Consider the following 15,806-nt stretch of genomic DNA (forward strand, 5'->3'; position numbering starts at 1 on the left):
ATGTCCCTGTTTCAGGGACGGTCAGCGGAATGTGAAGGGGTGGCCTGAGATGATACTCTGAGAGCAGCTGAGAGAGGATGGGGTGAGCCACTTTAGCTGGATGGTCAAGCACCACGGGGGATTAGCAGATGTCCTGGAGCTGAGCTTGTGATTAAGTCCGGTGTTTTTCCACTCCTAAGAACATTCTTGGGGTGCAGAGCTAGAAGAGAATGGAGAGGACAGATGGGTTCTGAGATCAGTGCACAAATAAACAAAAAAACATTTTCTGTAGGTTTCCCAGAATTGAACCGCCTCTTCTAATCTGACCTTGCACAACCAGTTCATCCTAGGGTTTGGAGTGCTCACCTCATCTGCTGCTCTAACCTCGAAATGGGGGTGGCAGACCAGCAGGGGTGGGCTTTGAAGTCTGAGAAACCTGGATTCCATCTCTTGTTCTGCCCCTTAATATTGTGTGATTGCTGGCAAGTCACTTAGCCCTTCAGGCCGTCAGTTTCCTTTTCTGTAAAACGGGATAAAAAATACCTACCTCAAGCATTGTTGTAAAGATTCAATGAGATAATGCAAGATAGAGCAGCTGATATGGAATACATAGAGTTGAGTGAATTGCTGCTGCTAATATCAGTTCTATAGCTACAATATTATTAGCACTATTGCTACTGCCTACTGCGAAGCCTGCTTTGACTTCCCGCGGAGTTAGCTGCTCCCTCCTCTGTGTCCTTCCAGCCCTCGAATCTCTGTTTATAATCTGGACCTTACAGTGTTATCATTGTTGGCATGTCTCTCCCCTACCAGACTGTGCACTCTCCAAGGGCAGGCTCTGAACTTTTTTAAGAGTGTATTCTTTTTAATGCCTCGTACATAGCAGGAGCTCAGTAAATATTTATAGAATGGAAGAATGAGCCATGGATCAAAATATCTGCGATCGAGGCCTGTTTCTCCAAGCAGGCTAAGAAAGCTCTAGTGGATTTGTTACTTGTCCTTGTCGAGTCCTTTTAGGGAAAGCCCCGCTTGGAATCACCCGGTCTGTAAACAGTATTTATTCAGTGCTTCCATTTGGCCAGTGGTCACTCAGCTCTTATAATCTGACCACCTCTCTGCAGAAGGGGCGCTTTCCCAGGCCCCACACTACCAACTGGGGGCAGCTGCCTCTTCTCTGACCCACAAAGCCTTCATTAGCCAGGCCTCACTCCTCGTTACCCCCTGCAAGCACCAAGCTCAGACCCCTCTTCATACTTGGTCTTTCTTTCCTCTCTACTATTCCCATGGCCTTGCCACTACCATTCAAAGAGTATTGATGAAGCACCTACTATGTGCCGGACACCAGAGCATACATTTGAGCCCTTGGTCATATTCCGTCTTATATGATTTGGGGTATGTAAATCAAGCTTCCCCAACAAGATTGTAAGCTCCTAGAGGGCGAGGGAATATGTTTTCTACTTCTTTTGTCTCCCTTACAGCACCTAAAACAGAATCTAACACAGTCATGGGCATGTGGATAAATACGTATGGACTTGACTTCTAGGCTCAAGAGTTCAGTGTGAGCTCTTCCTCCAGGGAAGGACAAGAACACGGAGCATACAGCTCAGTCAGCAGTGTGGTTTCAGTATACACCTATTTCGGTGTATATATACTCACACTCTAGGGAAGGGGGGCCAGTGATCCCAGTACAACTGTTCTCCTTTAGCCTCATAGTCCCCGTAGCCCCCCTCATCCCACTCACCCACCTTCCAAAGGCATCTGTATATCTGCTTGTTATTCTGCTGATTTGCTTGCTATCTTTGTCTATTCCCTATGCATTCGGCCATGTCATTGTTACCTTTTATTGTGAATTTCTGAACAGCAGAAGTCTGGACTAGGCCTCTTATCCCCAGGCACCCCGGGAGCTTTAGAAGTGCCTCTTGATTGTTGATGACAGTGAGGGATGCTGCAGTGTGAGGGCCTGAGGCCCAGGAGATGAGCAGCATTTGTATTGGGGAGCTCTGCCTTCCTCCTGGAGTTCTGAGCTTTTGTTTGCCTTCTGTTTCAGGCCCACCTGCCTTTTGCTGTCGTTGGCAGCACAGAAGAACTGAAGATAGGCAACAAGATGATGAGGGCCCGGCAGTATCCTTGGGGCACAGTGCAGGGTGAGTCTCCAGGAGACCGGGAGAAGGAAGCTCCTTCTATCTGTCTCTTTGCTTGACCCCAGCCATTGGTTGACCAGTCCCTAACTTGTTCCAGGTCTCTACTCTTTTATCTTAGGCCTCAAACAGCCATAGTAGTTGCCAGCAGGCAAACTCTGGCTTCGGAATTCTCTGCCATGAGTAGGCTCTCTTTGTCTCCAATGGAGAAAGCATTCCTAAAACAAAAATAAATGTACCTCTTGCATGGTGGGAAGGAGTGTGCAATAGAGCATGTGTACTTGCTCTAGCACATCAGGAGACTTACAATAATGTCCAAAGCAGAGTTGCTCATAATAGTAAATAATTAGAAACAACTCAGATATTCATTAAAAATAAATTAGATGGCCCTGGATGGTGTGGCTCAGTTGGTTGTGCATCGTCCCATACACCGAAAGGTTCCTGGTTTGATTCTGGTCAGGGCACACACTTCGGTTATGGGCTCGGTGCTCAATAACGGGTGTGCAGAAGGCAGCTGATCAATGTTTTGCTCTCACGCCAATGTTTCTCCCTCTCCCGTTCCCTTCCTCTCTCTCTGAAAATCAATAAAAAAGTAAATTTGGAAATGTTCATATAATGGGATATTATACTGCAGTGAAAATGAATGGGTTATAGTTACATCTACATGAATGCATCTCAGAAATAGATCATAGAAGAATAGGTCATAGAAGCTAAATAGGTCACAGAAGAATACATGTATTATTCTATTTATATGAATTTCAATAGTAGACAGAACTAAACAAGATATATATCTTTAGGAATTCATATGTAAGTGGTAAAACTACAAAGAAAAACAAAGGAATGACCAACCCAAAAGTCAGGTTATATGTCGTGGTGGGGAAGGAGGATCATGAGCTCAGGAAAGGCCGTTAGGGAGCTTCTAAGGTGCTGGTAATGTTTCACCAAGGCCCTGGATACATTGGTATTCATTTAAAAAAATTCTTTAAATTGCACATTTCATGCACTGTTTTGTATGTGTGATTATTTTGCAATTTAAAAACAAACGTATATACAATCAGGAAAGTTCCTTTTGGGGTCTGCTTGATGCGTGTGAAGTTACACTCAGACTAGTCAATTCAGTACATGAAACTAGGCCTAGGACTCTGCCATGGGTGGAAGAGGTGGCCAGCCTCCCGAGCCTGCAGCTGTAAGCTAGGTCTGGGATTGCAGGGGCACCATGTGTGACAGGGTGGCTGATTCACTGCAGACTCATCCCTGACGCTGAGAAACAAGTGAAAGCTAGTGGGAAGTTGTCCATATCTCACCCACAGGCCGGCATACTTTAGGGCACAACAGAGACCCTTCGCAGTAGTGGAATTTGCCGTGGCTAAGACAAGACTGGTCGTCAGAACTGTGTCAGGTTTTGGTTTTCTCTGCCAGTTGGGGCTGGAGATGGTCCTCTAGGAACATTTGCAAATGGTTTCTGAACCAACAGGCCAACAGAAGGAATGAATTTGTGGTCTGAGAGGCAGGAACCTGAGGTGAAGCTAGCAGGTGTGGTTCCAGTACTTCCTCCAACTTAGACCACTCCCCACCTAACCAACAAAGTGGTTTTTGAACATTTTTCTTATAAGTCGGGGTTCACTGTTGTATTCAAGTGAGGAAGAAGCTGTTTGTTGTCTGGGCAGCAATATAGGGGCCTTAGAGTCACTCCTCCTGACCGACCACCAGAGGTCACTGTCCGGAGACAGAGGAGGTGATGGTCCTGAAAAGTTGCCTGACAGATGCTATATTTCATATTAGCTTATGTTCTATGACAGTGAGGGGCTTTATCCCAAAGGGAATGAGCATTCAACAGAGGGGTCATGTGAGCTAATTTGGGCTTTGGAAAGATTACTCTGCTGGCTGCAACTATGCCCCACGGTGTCATCCCGGACCACCCCCCCCTGCCCTCACTACCTTCTCCAAAACACCCTGCAAGACAGGGTGTGGGGTGACTGTGCTTGTTCATCATCTCAAGCCCCCCTTTCCCCACATGGTCAGACTAGACACTCCCATTCTGACACAGGGCAGCCATGCCTGGATACATGAGGCGGAGCGCTGCTCCCAAACTTGTGTTTGAGCCAGAAGTCCACATTGCTATTATTTGGTCCACATCTCTGTCCTTCTTGGCCTCTGCCCCAAATGCAGACCTTTGCCACACTCTTTTGAGGAGGGCTTACCCACTCAAGCTGGAAAGTGGGGTCCACTTCGGTCACTATTGCTGCTGTCAGCCGTATCCACCCTCTAAAACACACCTCCTTTGAAGCTTCTACCATCCAGATGGGCCATACCCCTCCTTGTCACTGTCAGCTATTGATGTCCTACTTCTTCCTCCTTATTCTTTGGGGAATTTGACACCTAGTTATATACTTTGCTTATTCTTTAGTCAGCTGTTGCCAACCGGTGGTCTGCAGACCACTGGTGGTCCATGAGGTCTGAAAGGTTGGCGACCACTGGTTTAAGGAAACCTTTGGAGCAGCGGTCGCCAACCGGTGGTCCACAGACCACTGGTGGTCGGTGAGGCCCGAAAGGTTGGCGACCGCTGCTTTAGATTACTTGTACTGGAAGCCTAACCCTGCCACTTATTAGCTACTTAACCTTGCCTGACCTCATTGAGACCTTGCCAAGACTATTTCCTCTTCTGCCTGATAAATTACTATTCTTCCTTCAAGAGTCGTCTTGGCGGTTGCCTCTTTGGTGAAGCCTTCGCTCTCCCATGAGTTCTTAAGCCCCTCTCTTCTGGGCTTTCATTGCACCTTGGCTATCTACTGTTATTTTCATAACGTTTGCATTGTGTTGTATTTGTCTATTTGCATCTATTCTTCCACTAAACTGCCAAGGACAAGACTCCATGCCTTCGTTTCTGAATTCCCAGTGCCTCATACAGTAGTGGGAACAGAGATTCCACAAATGTTTACCGGACAGGTGGCTGAACATGTGTGTGTCATTGTCTTAAGAATGGTGCAGGGTAGAAACTCTTGTGAGGGTATGATTGGTGAATTGGGTTGAGGTGCTACTGAATGTCTTTATAGGTTTTTTTTATGGCATTGCGGTTTCCATGACTGTCATTCTTGTAACTTTTCATTTGTCTTATCAGTAGAAAAGGAAATCAGGAGGCAAATTCATAAGCTCTGTATACAGATTGAAAGGCTGTGTCGCTGTAAGACATTTTGCTTCTCATTTTACCATTTCTTTTTTAAAATATATATATATTTTTATTGGTTTCAGAGAGGAAAGGAGAGGGAGAGATAGAAACATCAGTGATAGAATCATTGATCGCTGCCTCTTGCTCGCCACCTACTGGGGGTTGAGCCCACAACCAGGCATGTGCCCTGACTGGGAATTGAACTGTCAACCTCCTGGTTCATAGGTTGACACTCAACCACTGAGCCACACTGGCTGGGCTTATTTAACCATTTCTGCTTCTTCTGGCCTTCCTTTCAATATACTTTCAACTCCCCAACCCCTACTATGCAGTTGAAAATGAGGCCCACTGCGACTTTGTGAAGCTGCGGGAGATGCTGCTTCGGGTCAACATGGAGGACCTCCGGGAGCAGACCCATAGCCGGCACTATGAGCTGTACCGCCGCTGCAAGCTGGAAGAGATGGGCTTCAAGGACACTGACCCTGACAGCAAACCCTTCAGGTATCTCTCATGCCCAACTCCGCCTAACTCAGCCGAGCCAACCCAGGGGCATGGAGGCTTTACCCTAGAGCAGCGGTCCTCAACCTGTGGGTCGAGACCCCTTTGGGGGTCAAACGACCCTTTCGCAGGGGTCGCCTAAGACCATCGGAAAACACATATATAATTACATATTGTTTTGTGATTAATCACTATGCTTTAATTATGTTCAATTTGTAACAATGAAATTGGGGGTCACCACAACATGAGGAACTGTATTAAAGGGTCGCGGCATTAGGAAGGTTGAGAACCACTGCCCTAGAGCATCCACAAGGGAGTCAGACACACATGCTGAGACCAAGAGCATCAGGACCCAGTCATTGGCCAGTTTTACCTGCCAGTCCCTCTCCGCCTTCCTGGGGGAGTTGTAGCCAGGTGGGCTTGGTAAGCAGTGGGCCATGGAGGAGGCCCAGAGGCCCAGCAAGGCCGATGGTCTCACTGTGCACACACAGCAGCTGCAGCCAGCTATACCGGAGGGGGCCCTGAGCTGGAGCAGTTTGTGCCTGTCCTATGCCCCACTTTCTTCATCAGGCTCCTGCTGCTCTGTCAGATGTCCAGTGTGTTCTTTACCTTCCTGCCCATTATCAAAACCAGACGGGTTCAGCTAGCAGTCATTGGACATGCACTGATGAACTTGAGGCTCTTCATTCACTGTCAAGTGCAGGTTTTGTTTTGACCAAAGGATGCTAAGAGTCATTGACATACTTCTTAAATCAGAATCTAAGATGCTTCCAGAGAAGAGGAATGTTTCTGAAAGCAGTTTACTCTGCTAATTGGAGCCAGTGTCCCAATTGTCTGATTTGTATGCACGATGTCTGATATAAGCCCCACATTTTAAATGACCATCTGTTGACCTTACCAGGGCTTGGTCTTCTTTCAGGAAATGTCAAACCTTGATAAGCAAGTGATGGGGAGGGTTGTGGGCTAAGAAAGCTGTCAGAGATCCACAGTACCTGCTCACAGTGGAAACCTGGCCAGGGGGCATAGCATAGCCAGTCCTTCAGGGTTGCTTGGTTCTGGAGGGGCAGACTCAGTCCTCATCCCGGACAGGGGCCACTGGAGCTCTTGGGGTCGGAGGAAGGTATGCTTGTCTCCCCAGTGGGTGCTTCCTTAGCTTTCTCTGTCCTTCCCCTCCACCAGCTTTAATCTGCATCTGTGGAGGAAGAGATGTGCCTCTACCTATTCTTCTAGTCCCCTCCCCTCCTCCTTTGCTCCATCTTGAACACCTGTTACCTGTGTCTTCACCCTCTGCACTCCTCTGCCAGCTCCTTTCGATGTTGCATGTAAATATTCTCATCCTAAAGAAATTCACGCTTAACTGCTCTTCCTCACCAGCCTCTGCCCTGTCAAGAGGTTCGGCTCTGACAGAAAGGAGAAAGGGTTGCTCTTATTTTTTGGCTTCTGATCTCACCACACCACTGAAATGCCTCCCTTCAAGATCAGCAATTACACACTCATGGCCAATTACAGTGTGGCTTCTAAGTCTTATCTTTTTTTTTTTAATGTGGTTTTTAAAATATATTTTTGTTGATTTCAGAGAGGAAGGGAGAGGGGGAGATGAGGGGGGGGAGAGATGATGAGAATCATTGATCGGCTGCCTCCTAAATGCCCCCTACTGAGGATCAAACCTGCAAGCCTGGCATGTGCCCTGACCGGAAATCAAACCATGACCTCCTGGTTCATAGGTTGATGCTCAACTACCGAGTCATACTGGCTGGGCTTAAATATGTTTTTATTGTGTGTGTTTTTTTAAGAGATAAAGGAAGGAAGAGGGAGAGAGAGATTGAAACACAGATGAGATAGAAACATCAACATGAGAAACATCAACTTGAGAGAGAAACATCAACATGGATTGGCTGCCTCCTGCACACCCCCTGCTGGGGATTGAGCCCAAAACCTGGGCATGTGCCTTGACTGGCAATTAAACCAGTGATCTGTTGGTGCATGATCTGACACTCAACCACTGAGCCACACCTGCCAGGCTAAGTCCCATCTTTTTTAAATCTCATCGTTTGAAATTCATTCATTGCCTCCTTCCGAAGCTCTCTCTGCCTTTGGCTTTTCTAGCACTGGTCTGGCTGGCTTTATTCCTATCGCTCTTGCTACTCCTTTTCAGTTTCATCAGCAGGTTCATTTTCTTCAGCTTACTCCTTTAAATGTTGTGCCCCAGGATTCTTTCGTAGGGTCTCTGCTCCTTTCATCTCTATTCTCTTTGCAGCTGGTTATTTCTCCTCTCACAGCCCTAATTACCACCCAGAAATAGATGAATCCCAAGCTAAAATCCTATGTTTGAGCTCCAAACCCATAGAGCTAACTGCATACAGGATGTTTTCACTCAAATGTTCCATAGGTGGCATACTTGAAACGCGGGCTGTCTAAAATTTAAGTCAACTTCTCCCCTCTTAACCATACTTCTGCTCCAGTGTTCCCTGTCGCAGCTCACAGTACCACCATTCACCTGGTTGCCCGAGCCAAAAACCGAAATAAATGTTGAGTCCTCCCAAGTCCTGGGAGTTCTGCTTCCCTTATTGTTCCTTCAGGTCCCTCACGTCCTCACCAACTCTTAACATTAAGAGCCTGTCATTTCTTACTTGGATTGTTGGAAAGTCTGTCCTTTATGCAACAGCCAGAGTGTTCTTTCTCATTTTCAAGTTGGGTCAAGTCAGTCCTCCGACTTAAAACCTTACAGTGTAGATAAATGTCCCAGTCTAATATGGCCTCCAGTGCTTGCTCTCTCTTGCCAGACTAAGGAACTTCATATTCCCACCACTCCACAGCTCACACTAGATTCTCCAGCCATGTGGAACTAGGCCTGGCTCCCCAAGTATGCCAGTCTCTCTCCACATGTGCCTTTGCACATACCGCTCTCTTTAGAGCACACTTCCTTCTTTTTCACCAGGCTAACTCCTGTTTCTTTTAAACTTAGCCCAGGTTGGGGGCAGGGAGACGTAGCCCAGGCATCTCCCACTAGACTGTAAGCTCTTTGATGGCAGGCACTGTGGCTGTTGGCTCTAGATGTTGAGTGACTAGTATTCATGTCACTCAATCCCGTGTCTAGCACATATTGGGGTCTCATCAAGTGTGTATTGCAATACTTCATTAATGTGGTCAGTTTCAGAGCCAGGACCTGGCAGCAAAGTGGAATAGGAGGGCCCCAGAGTGAAAGACAAAAGACCCAGCTTCCAGTCCCAGTTGTACCTCTAACTAGCTGTGTGGTCTTGAGCAAGTCTCTTCACCTCTCTGGGCCTGTTTCCTCACCTGTAAAATGAGAGTATAGAGGCAGATGTTCTAAGTCACTCCCAGTTCTAAATATCTCTCCAGTTCACCAGGACTGCCCCATTACCCTCAAGCTGCCCTGTTATTCTGCTGTCACATGCCAAGTCAGCTGCCCACAGCTTTGTGGTTCTGTGTTTGCACCTCTCCCAAAATCAGGGAGGGGAGGATGGGGGAAAGCAGGAAGGATCATTGGAGTCAGTTTCCATAGGAACCATTCCAAAGCCAGGAGAATTAACCTATGTTCCCAGTTTGCAGGAGACGTATGAGGCCAAAAGGAATGAGTTCCTAGGGGAGCTCCAGAAAAAAGAAGAGGAGATGAGACAGATGTTCGTCCAGAGAGTCAAAGAGAAAGAAGCTGAACTCAAAGAGGCAGAGAAAGAGGTAAATGGGAGCCTCGGTGTTAGGCAGGAAGGGAAAGGAAGCTGAACTTGGGCATGGGAAGAGCTTCTGCCCTGAGAGCACAGCCAGCCAGAGCCTCGCAGCCTCCAGGAAGAAATGGGGCACAGCATCTGTAGCCTTGCCTCGGCTGGCACAGAGGGAGCTGCGAGGGATCTTTGTTGTCTTGATCCCTCGTTCTCGAAGACCAGGATGTTGTCTCATTCCGTGTTACTTAGTTCTCTCGAGCAGCACTGTCCATATGGTAGCCACTAGCCACATGTGGCTATTTAAACTGAAATTAATTAAAAATAAACAAGTTTAAAACTCATTTCCTCAGTCACCTTAGCCACATTTCAATGCTCAATCTCATGTGACTAGTGGCTATCGTATTTGACAGCACAGGTAGAGAACATTTCTATTACCACAGAAAGTTCTATTGCGCAGCAGCGCTCCAGAGTCAAGACCTTGCCCTAGCTGGTTTGGGGCAGTGGTTAGAGCATTGGCCTGTGGACTGAAGGGTCTCGGTTTCGATTCCCATCAAGGGCACATACCTCGGTTGCAGGCTCAATCCCCGCCCCAGTCAGGCATGTGCAGGAGACAACAAATCGATGTGTCTCTCTCTCAAATCAATGTTTCTTTCTGTCTTTCCCCCTCCCTTCCACTCTCTAAAAAAATCAAAGGGAAAAATATCCTTGGGTGAGGATTAACAACAACAAAAGATTTCACATAGCCCCTTGAGGTCAGGTGCAAACTGATTCTTGGCTGTCCTGCCCAACCCAACTGCTCTCTGACAGCCATGGTGAAAGATGGTCCCAGGCAATCCTGGGTACCTTGTTGAAACCTAAAACAGTAACAGCTGGGCACTTCCTGAGTCATTTGGATATTCTGTTCCATTTCATGGTGGCATTAAAGAAACATCTGTGCACATCTAGAGAGTTTATAAACTAAGGTTTGATGGTCCCCCTGGAGTTTCCATTACTGAAGCCGTGCCTAATAGAGTGCAGTTGGTCCTACAACTATTGCCTTGTATTTCAGGTCCCCCTACCAATACATCCACTGCTGCCTGATTAAAGTGGCCTCAGCTACAGTTTTGGTGGCTTTAACAACTGCTTCACTCTCTGGGCCTCGGAGCCCATGATGAAGGGAAGCAATTACTGCCCAAGTATCTTTCCCTGTAATCTGCTGTGACTCTCTAGGGCAGTGATGGCAAACCTATGACATGCGTGTCAGAGGTGACACACAAACTCATTTTTCTGGTTGATTTTTCTTTGTTAAATGGCATTTAAATATATGAAATAAATATAAAAAATATAAATCTTTGTTTTACTATGGTTGCAAATATCAACAAATTTCTATATGTGACACGGCACCAGAGTTAGCTTAGGGTTTTTCGAAATGCTAACACGCCGAGCTCAAAAGGTTCACCATCCCTGCTCTAGGGTTATCACCAAAACCCAGGACAAGACTGTTGATTTTACTTCAATTTCACTTTTCAAAAGAAAAGTATCACCCACTACTTTTAGGAGGAGGGGTAAGGGAACCTCAAAGAGAAATGAATGAAAAGCCAATGGACAAAAGCCAAGTTAAAGCAACTGACTGTCAGAGCTTCTATCCCCCACCCCAAATGACTAATAAAAGCTGGCTGACCCCGGGAATCTGTCATCCACCATCCCTTACCGAGTGACAGTCCCAAATACCTTCTTCATGGTGTGCAAGTGCTACAGAATCCCAACATCTGGATCCTCAAAAGAAAGTGAAATTATGCTTGGTCTGCTCTACTCTTCAGGGTAGTATCACATACCACTTCTATCTATTTTGTAAATATATAGTTTTATTGATTTCAGAGAGGAAGGGACAGGTAGAAACACCAATGATGAGAGAGAGTCATTGATCAGCTGCCTCCTGCACGCCCCCTACCAGGGATCGAGCCTGCAATGCAGGCATGTGCCCTAACCTGGAATCGAACCATGACCTCCTGGTTCACTGGTTGACCTCAACTACTGAGCCACACTGGCAGGGACCCACTTCTACCTCTTAATCCACTGACCACAACAGCATGCCAGAATATTCTTACTGGTCTCTGGCTCTATTCAGGGCTAGTTAAGCCTCTCCTTGGTCAAGGCTGAGGTCTCCACACTCATGCCATGTTATAAAACTTAAAAAATCTCCTTTCATGTCCAAGAACAAGTACTTCCTTTGTTGTTGTTTTTTTTTTTTTTGGTTAATCCTCACCTGAGTATATTTTTCCATTGATTTTTAGAGAAAGTAGAAGGGAGGGGGAGAGACAAAGAGAGAGAAACATCGATGTGAGACACATCAATTGGTTGCCTCCCCGCAAGTGCCCTGACCAGGGCCAGGGATTGAGCCTGCAACCTAGGTACATGACCTTGACTGGAATCCAACCCGGGACCTTTCAGTCCACAGGCCAACGCTCTATCCACTGAGCCAAACTGGCTAGGGCCAAGTATTTCCTTTGAACAGCTTTGGCATTGCTTCAGTTTGCTCTGTGCTCCATGGTGATCCTTCCTGACTGGAGGTGATAAAAAATGGCAGGACCCCTAACATGTTGGGAGACCTCACTCTATAATCCTCTATAGAATGGATGGGCCTTGGCTGGGAAAATTTCTTAACTTCTGTCACCACATCAAATGCAAATAATAACAGAACTTAACCTCATAGGAATGTTGTGATGATTAAATGAGTTAATACATATAAAGTGCTTAAAAAAGTCAGTGCCTGGCCTACAATAAGCACTCAATAAATGTTATACTATTATCACTGATACTAGAGGCCCAGTGCACGGATCACCGGTGGGGTCCCTCAGCCTGGCCTGAGGGAATAGGGCTGAAACCGGCTCTCCAACATACCCCGAGGGGTTCCGTATTGTGAGAGGGTGCAGGCCAGGCCGAGGGACCCCACCGGTGCACGACTGGGCTGGGGAGGGACCACAGGAGGGCTCCTGGCGTGTCAATTTCACCCAGTCCCAACTGGCCAGACCCCAGCAGCAAGCTAACCTACTGGTCGGAGCGTCTGCCCCCTGGTGGTCAGTGCACGTCATAGCGACTGGTGGGACGGTCGAACACTTAGCATATTAGGCTTTTATTATATAGGATAGGATTATTACTAACCATGTGTGATGACTCTTTTAAATAAAATGTTTGATTAAGCAGAGTGCACAGTTCCCTGATCATATTCAGGAGCAGAAATTTGGAGGTAAAACGGCAGGGGAAGGGGACTATCCAGAACATGGAGACCCTTGGTGCCATCATAGCTGTCTCTAGCAGAAATGTCTCCTGAGGTCCAGGGCTCCTGCAGGGTTGTAACCCTGCCAGTCCACTGTCGCCCTGGACTCAGCTCAGTTGGAAGCTGCTGACAGGGGACTCCCCCCAAACTCCCTGTGCTTTCTTGCCAGCTGCATGAGAAGTTTGACCGTCTGAAGAAACTACACCAGGATGAGAAGAAGAAGCTGGAGGATAAGAAGAAATCCCTGGATGATGAAGTGAACGCTTTCAAACAGAGAAAGTCGGCAGCCGAGCTGCTCCAGTCCCAGGGCTCCCAGGCTGGAGGCTCACAGACTCTGAAAAGGGACAAAGAGAAGAAAAAGTAAGTGGGAGGTTGCTCTGAGGTGGTGGCTTCTCTCTGCTCCTCAGGGCGGGACCCGGACGCTGAGGGGTCTGAAGGATGGGGAGCAGAGAGAGGTGAGCTGTGGGCTGTCAGACCAGTTTGGGTGCCTATAACTGGTCTCCGTGTTCCCACGCAATTTTCGGATATCCTGGATTTGGGCAATTGAGAGTAGACCCCAGAAGCCCCGCCCCCTCTGTTTGGCCTTCTTAGGAAAGTCCTGCAAAGTCAGGTAGGAGGAAGGGAAGGAAAAGAGAGGAAAAGCAAAAGGAATGTGAGAGTAGAAAGAAGAAGGGTGGAAACAATGAACACTGCAAAGTTGTAAGAAAGAGATAAACAAAAAGGAGGGCAGATAGAGGGTAGTGGGAGAGAGAGTCTGAGAGGTTGGAACCAATTGGGCTCCCAGGCGTGCTCGCTCACTTGCTCGCCCCATACCTGAGGTGAACTCTCCGTGCCTGCAGGCCAATCCTCTCTCTGCCTCAGTTCTCACTAGCTGCAGCCAGCAGAGTTTAACTGCTGTTGCTGAAGGCTGTAGCCCAGTTCTGATTTCTCACCCCTTTTCTGTCCATCCTGTTGACTGCTTAGCTGTTCCTGGCCTGGGGTACAACTAAGAACTTGGTGGGGAGCCTTTAGATGTTAGTATATTCTAGGTGCCCCATCCTCAACCTGGGGAATGATTTTACAATCTATCTCTCTCCCCTGGTATTTGGTAAGGCAGGGTAGCATGGGCTCTTGGTTACCATGTGGGCCAATTATCCTGACCCAACCCATTCCTCATCCCAGAACCAGAGAAGAGAAAAGCATTTCTGACAGGACCTATACAACAGCAGGAAAAACCCCCATGGTCCCTTGGGCTCTGAAGTTGTTTGTGCAGTGTGACTAGGGAACCCCTGGTTAGGCAATATCCTTATTAAAGAGGCCTGAGAGTCTGAAAGATGTCCATGGTAGTTGCCCTCTGTTCTTAGCCACTTGTTCCTGGTCCAACTATTGGATTTTTTTTTTTTTTTACAAAATATAATTTTATTGATTTTTTTTTTTTTAGAGTAAGAGGAAGGGAGAGGGAGAGAGAAACATAGATGTGAGGGAGAAACATCAATCAGTTGCCTCTTGTACATGCCCGGGCCAGAAAATGAACCCACAACTTGGGTATGTGCCCTGACAGGGAATCGAACCTGCAACCCTTTTGGTACATGGGACGATGCTCCAACCAACTGAGCCACATTGGCCAGGGCTCAACTATTGGATATTTGCCAGGAGGAAACATCTTCCTTTCCTCGGTGCCTGGCTCATCACTTAGGAATAAAACTGTAATTTTTGTACAGTATTAAAATATATTTGAAGACACTCAGTTTTTCAGTTTGATTATTCATTATTCTTCATATAATTTGAACATTTTCACCAATTAGTCTAAAGATTTTTATTAGTGAACCATAACACTGTATGTCAAATTCACTGACTAATGAACTCTTTTTGGTATTACTTAATGGATAAAGTTCAACTAGCCAGAAAAGAAGCCTCTTTGGAAACACTGCATATTAACTGATCAGTCACGGTATATCAGTTGCACCAGCAGGCATGGATTCCTATTTTTAAGATCAGAAAGGTCTAAATTTGTCTTCCAGCTCTAACCTGCTGCCTTCATAGCCCTGTGGTATTTGTTAACTTGATCCCTGGGGTAGTTGCACAGCCTGCTTATAGGAATTAGAACATTCATTTGTTTGGACCCCACTGACAGACACTAAGCTCTAAATATTCTCTATTCCGGTGTTAGTAGACGTTTATTCCAGACCAGGTTTCCCCCCAGTTGCCTCAAATTACTTGACATCCCCCCAACTCCAGGCAGAAGACCCTTTCTACAGTCTGTAGGAATATTTGGGGTTGGTGGAGGTACCCTTTTACCATTCTGAGTGAGTGGAAACCTGAACAAATAGACTGTCCTCTTTCTTACTTCCAGATGTGTAGGTGGCCACAGGCCTGGGCTTCTTATATAATTCCTTACAGTCAGCTAACTTCTGGAAGACCCATCATGACACCTGTGTCCCTCTGGTCCATAGTGATGATGGCGGTAGTGGGGTATGAGGGTAGAAGTGATGATGATAAGCATTTCTTCTGGAGAGATGGTGATTGAATATAACAGAGTCACATATTTAAAATTTCCATTGGCTGCCCTTAAAGAGGTTAAGAAAGAGTACCAACCCCCTTCCGACCCTCCCCTCCTACTCCTCCTAATCTCCTTTGACCTCTAATTCTTCATTATTGGTGTGAACTCATAATATTTGATTTCTCCTTCAAGCTCACTCCATCTTCATCAGCTCTTAACTATTTTACAGTTAACTCTGCTGTTTGCTGCATGCTGCATGAGACCCAGGGTCCTGGTAAGCTTTATTAACTCTAAATAGAACTAGCAGTGGCTCCTAGAACACATCTCCCCAAATCCCACCCCCCCCAAACACATGTCGCATCACAAAAGAAGCTGCTTCATTGTCCTAGCTGGTTTCCTCTCGTGAGTTAGAATATTAAGTAGTCTGGTGTGGTTTCAAGTGTACAGGTGCAGTGCTCGCCTGCCTGATTAAAAGCCGGGTATTTTCAGACTTCTGCTGCCAGAACAGCTGGGTAGCATAAGTGGGTTAATATTTGAGGTTCAGTTTTGGCCGTTTTTTTTCTTAAAAAGCCTTAATGATTAGTTTCAAAATTAACTAGGCTGTAGTAAG

The 15,806-nt window shown here is 46.7% G+C and overlaps 1 protein-coding gene across 4 annotated transcripts in view; it reads left to right on the plus strand.

Moving 5' to 3' along the window:
• Window positions 1–15,806, plus strand: part of SEPT6 (septin 6) — a 73,436-nt gene that overhangs the window by 48,598 nt on the left and 9,032 nt on the right. For 3 of the 4 annotated variants that reach the window (XM_006762327.2, XM_006762324.2, XM_006762323.2), the window contains 4 exons: window positions 2,027–2,123; window positions 5,616–5,784; window positions 9,345–9,477; window positions 12,887–13,077. In XM_006762327.2, coding sequence (XP_006762390.1) covers window positions 2,027–2,123; window positions 5,616–5,784; window positions 9,345–9,477; window positions 12,887–13,077 — 590 coding nt within the window. Of the gene's footprint in view, window positions 1–2,026; window positions 2,124–5,615; window positions 5,785–9,344; window positions 9,478–12,886; window positions 13,078–15,425; window positions 15,471–15,806 lie in introns of all 4 variants that reach the window. The other variant, XM_006762325.2, reaches the window with a different exon arrangement.

The sequence above is a fragment of the Myotis davidii genome, unplaced genomic scaffold (assembly GCF_000327345.1).
Source record: "Myotis davidii unplaced genomic scaffold, ASM32734v1 scaffold498, whole genome shotgun sequence".
Lineage (NCBI taxonomy): Eukaryota > Metazoa > Chordata > Mammalia > Chiroptera > Vespertilionidae > Myotis > Myotis davidii.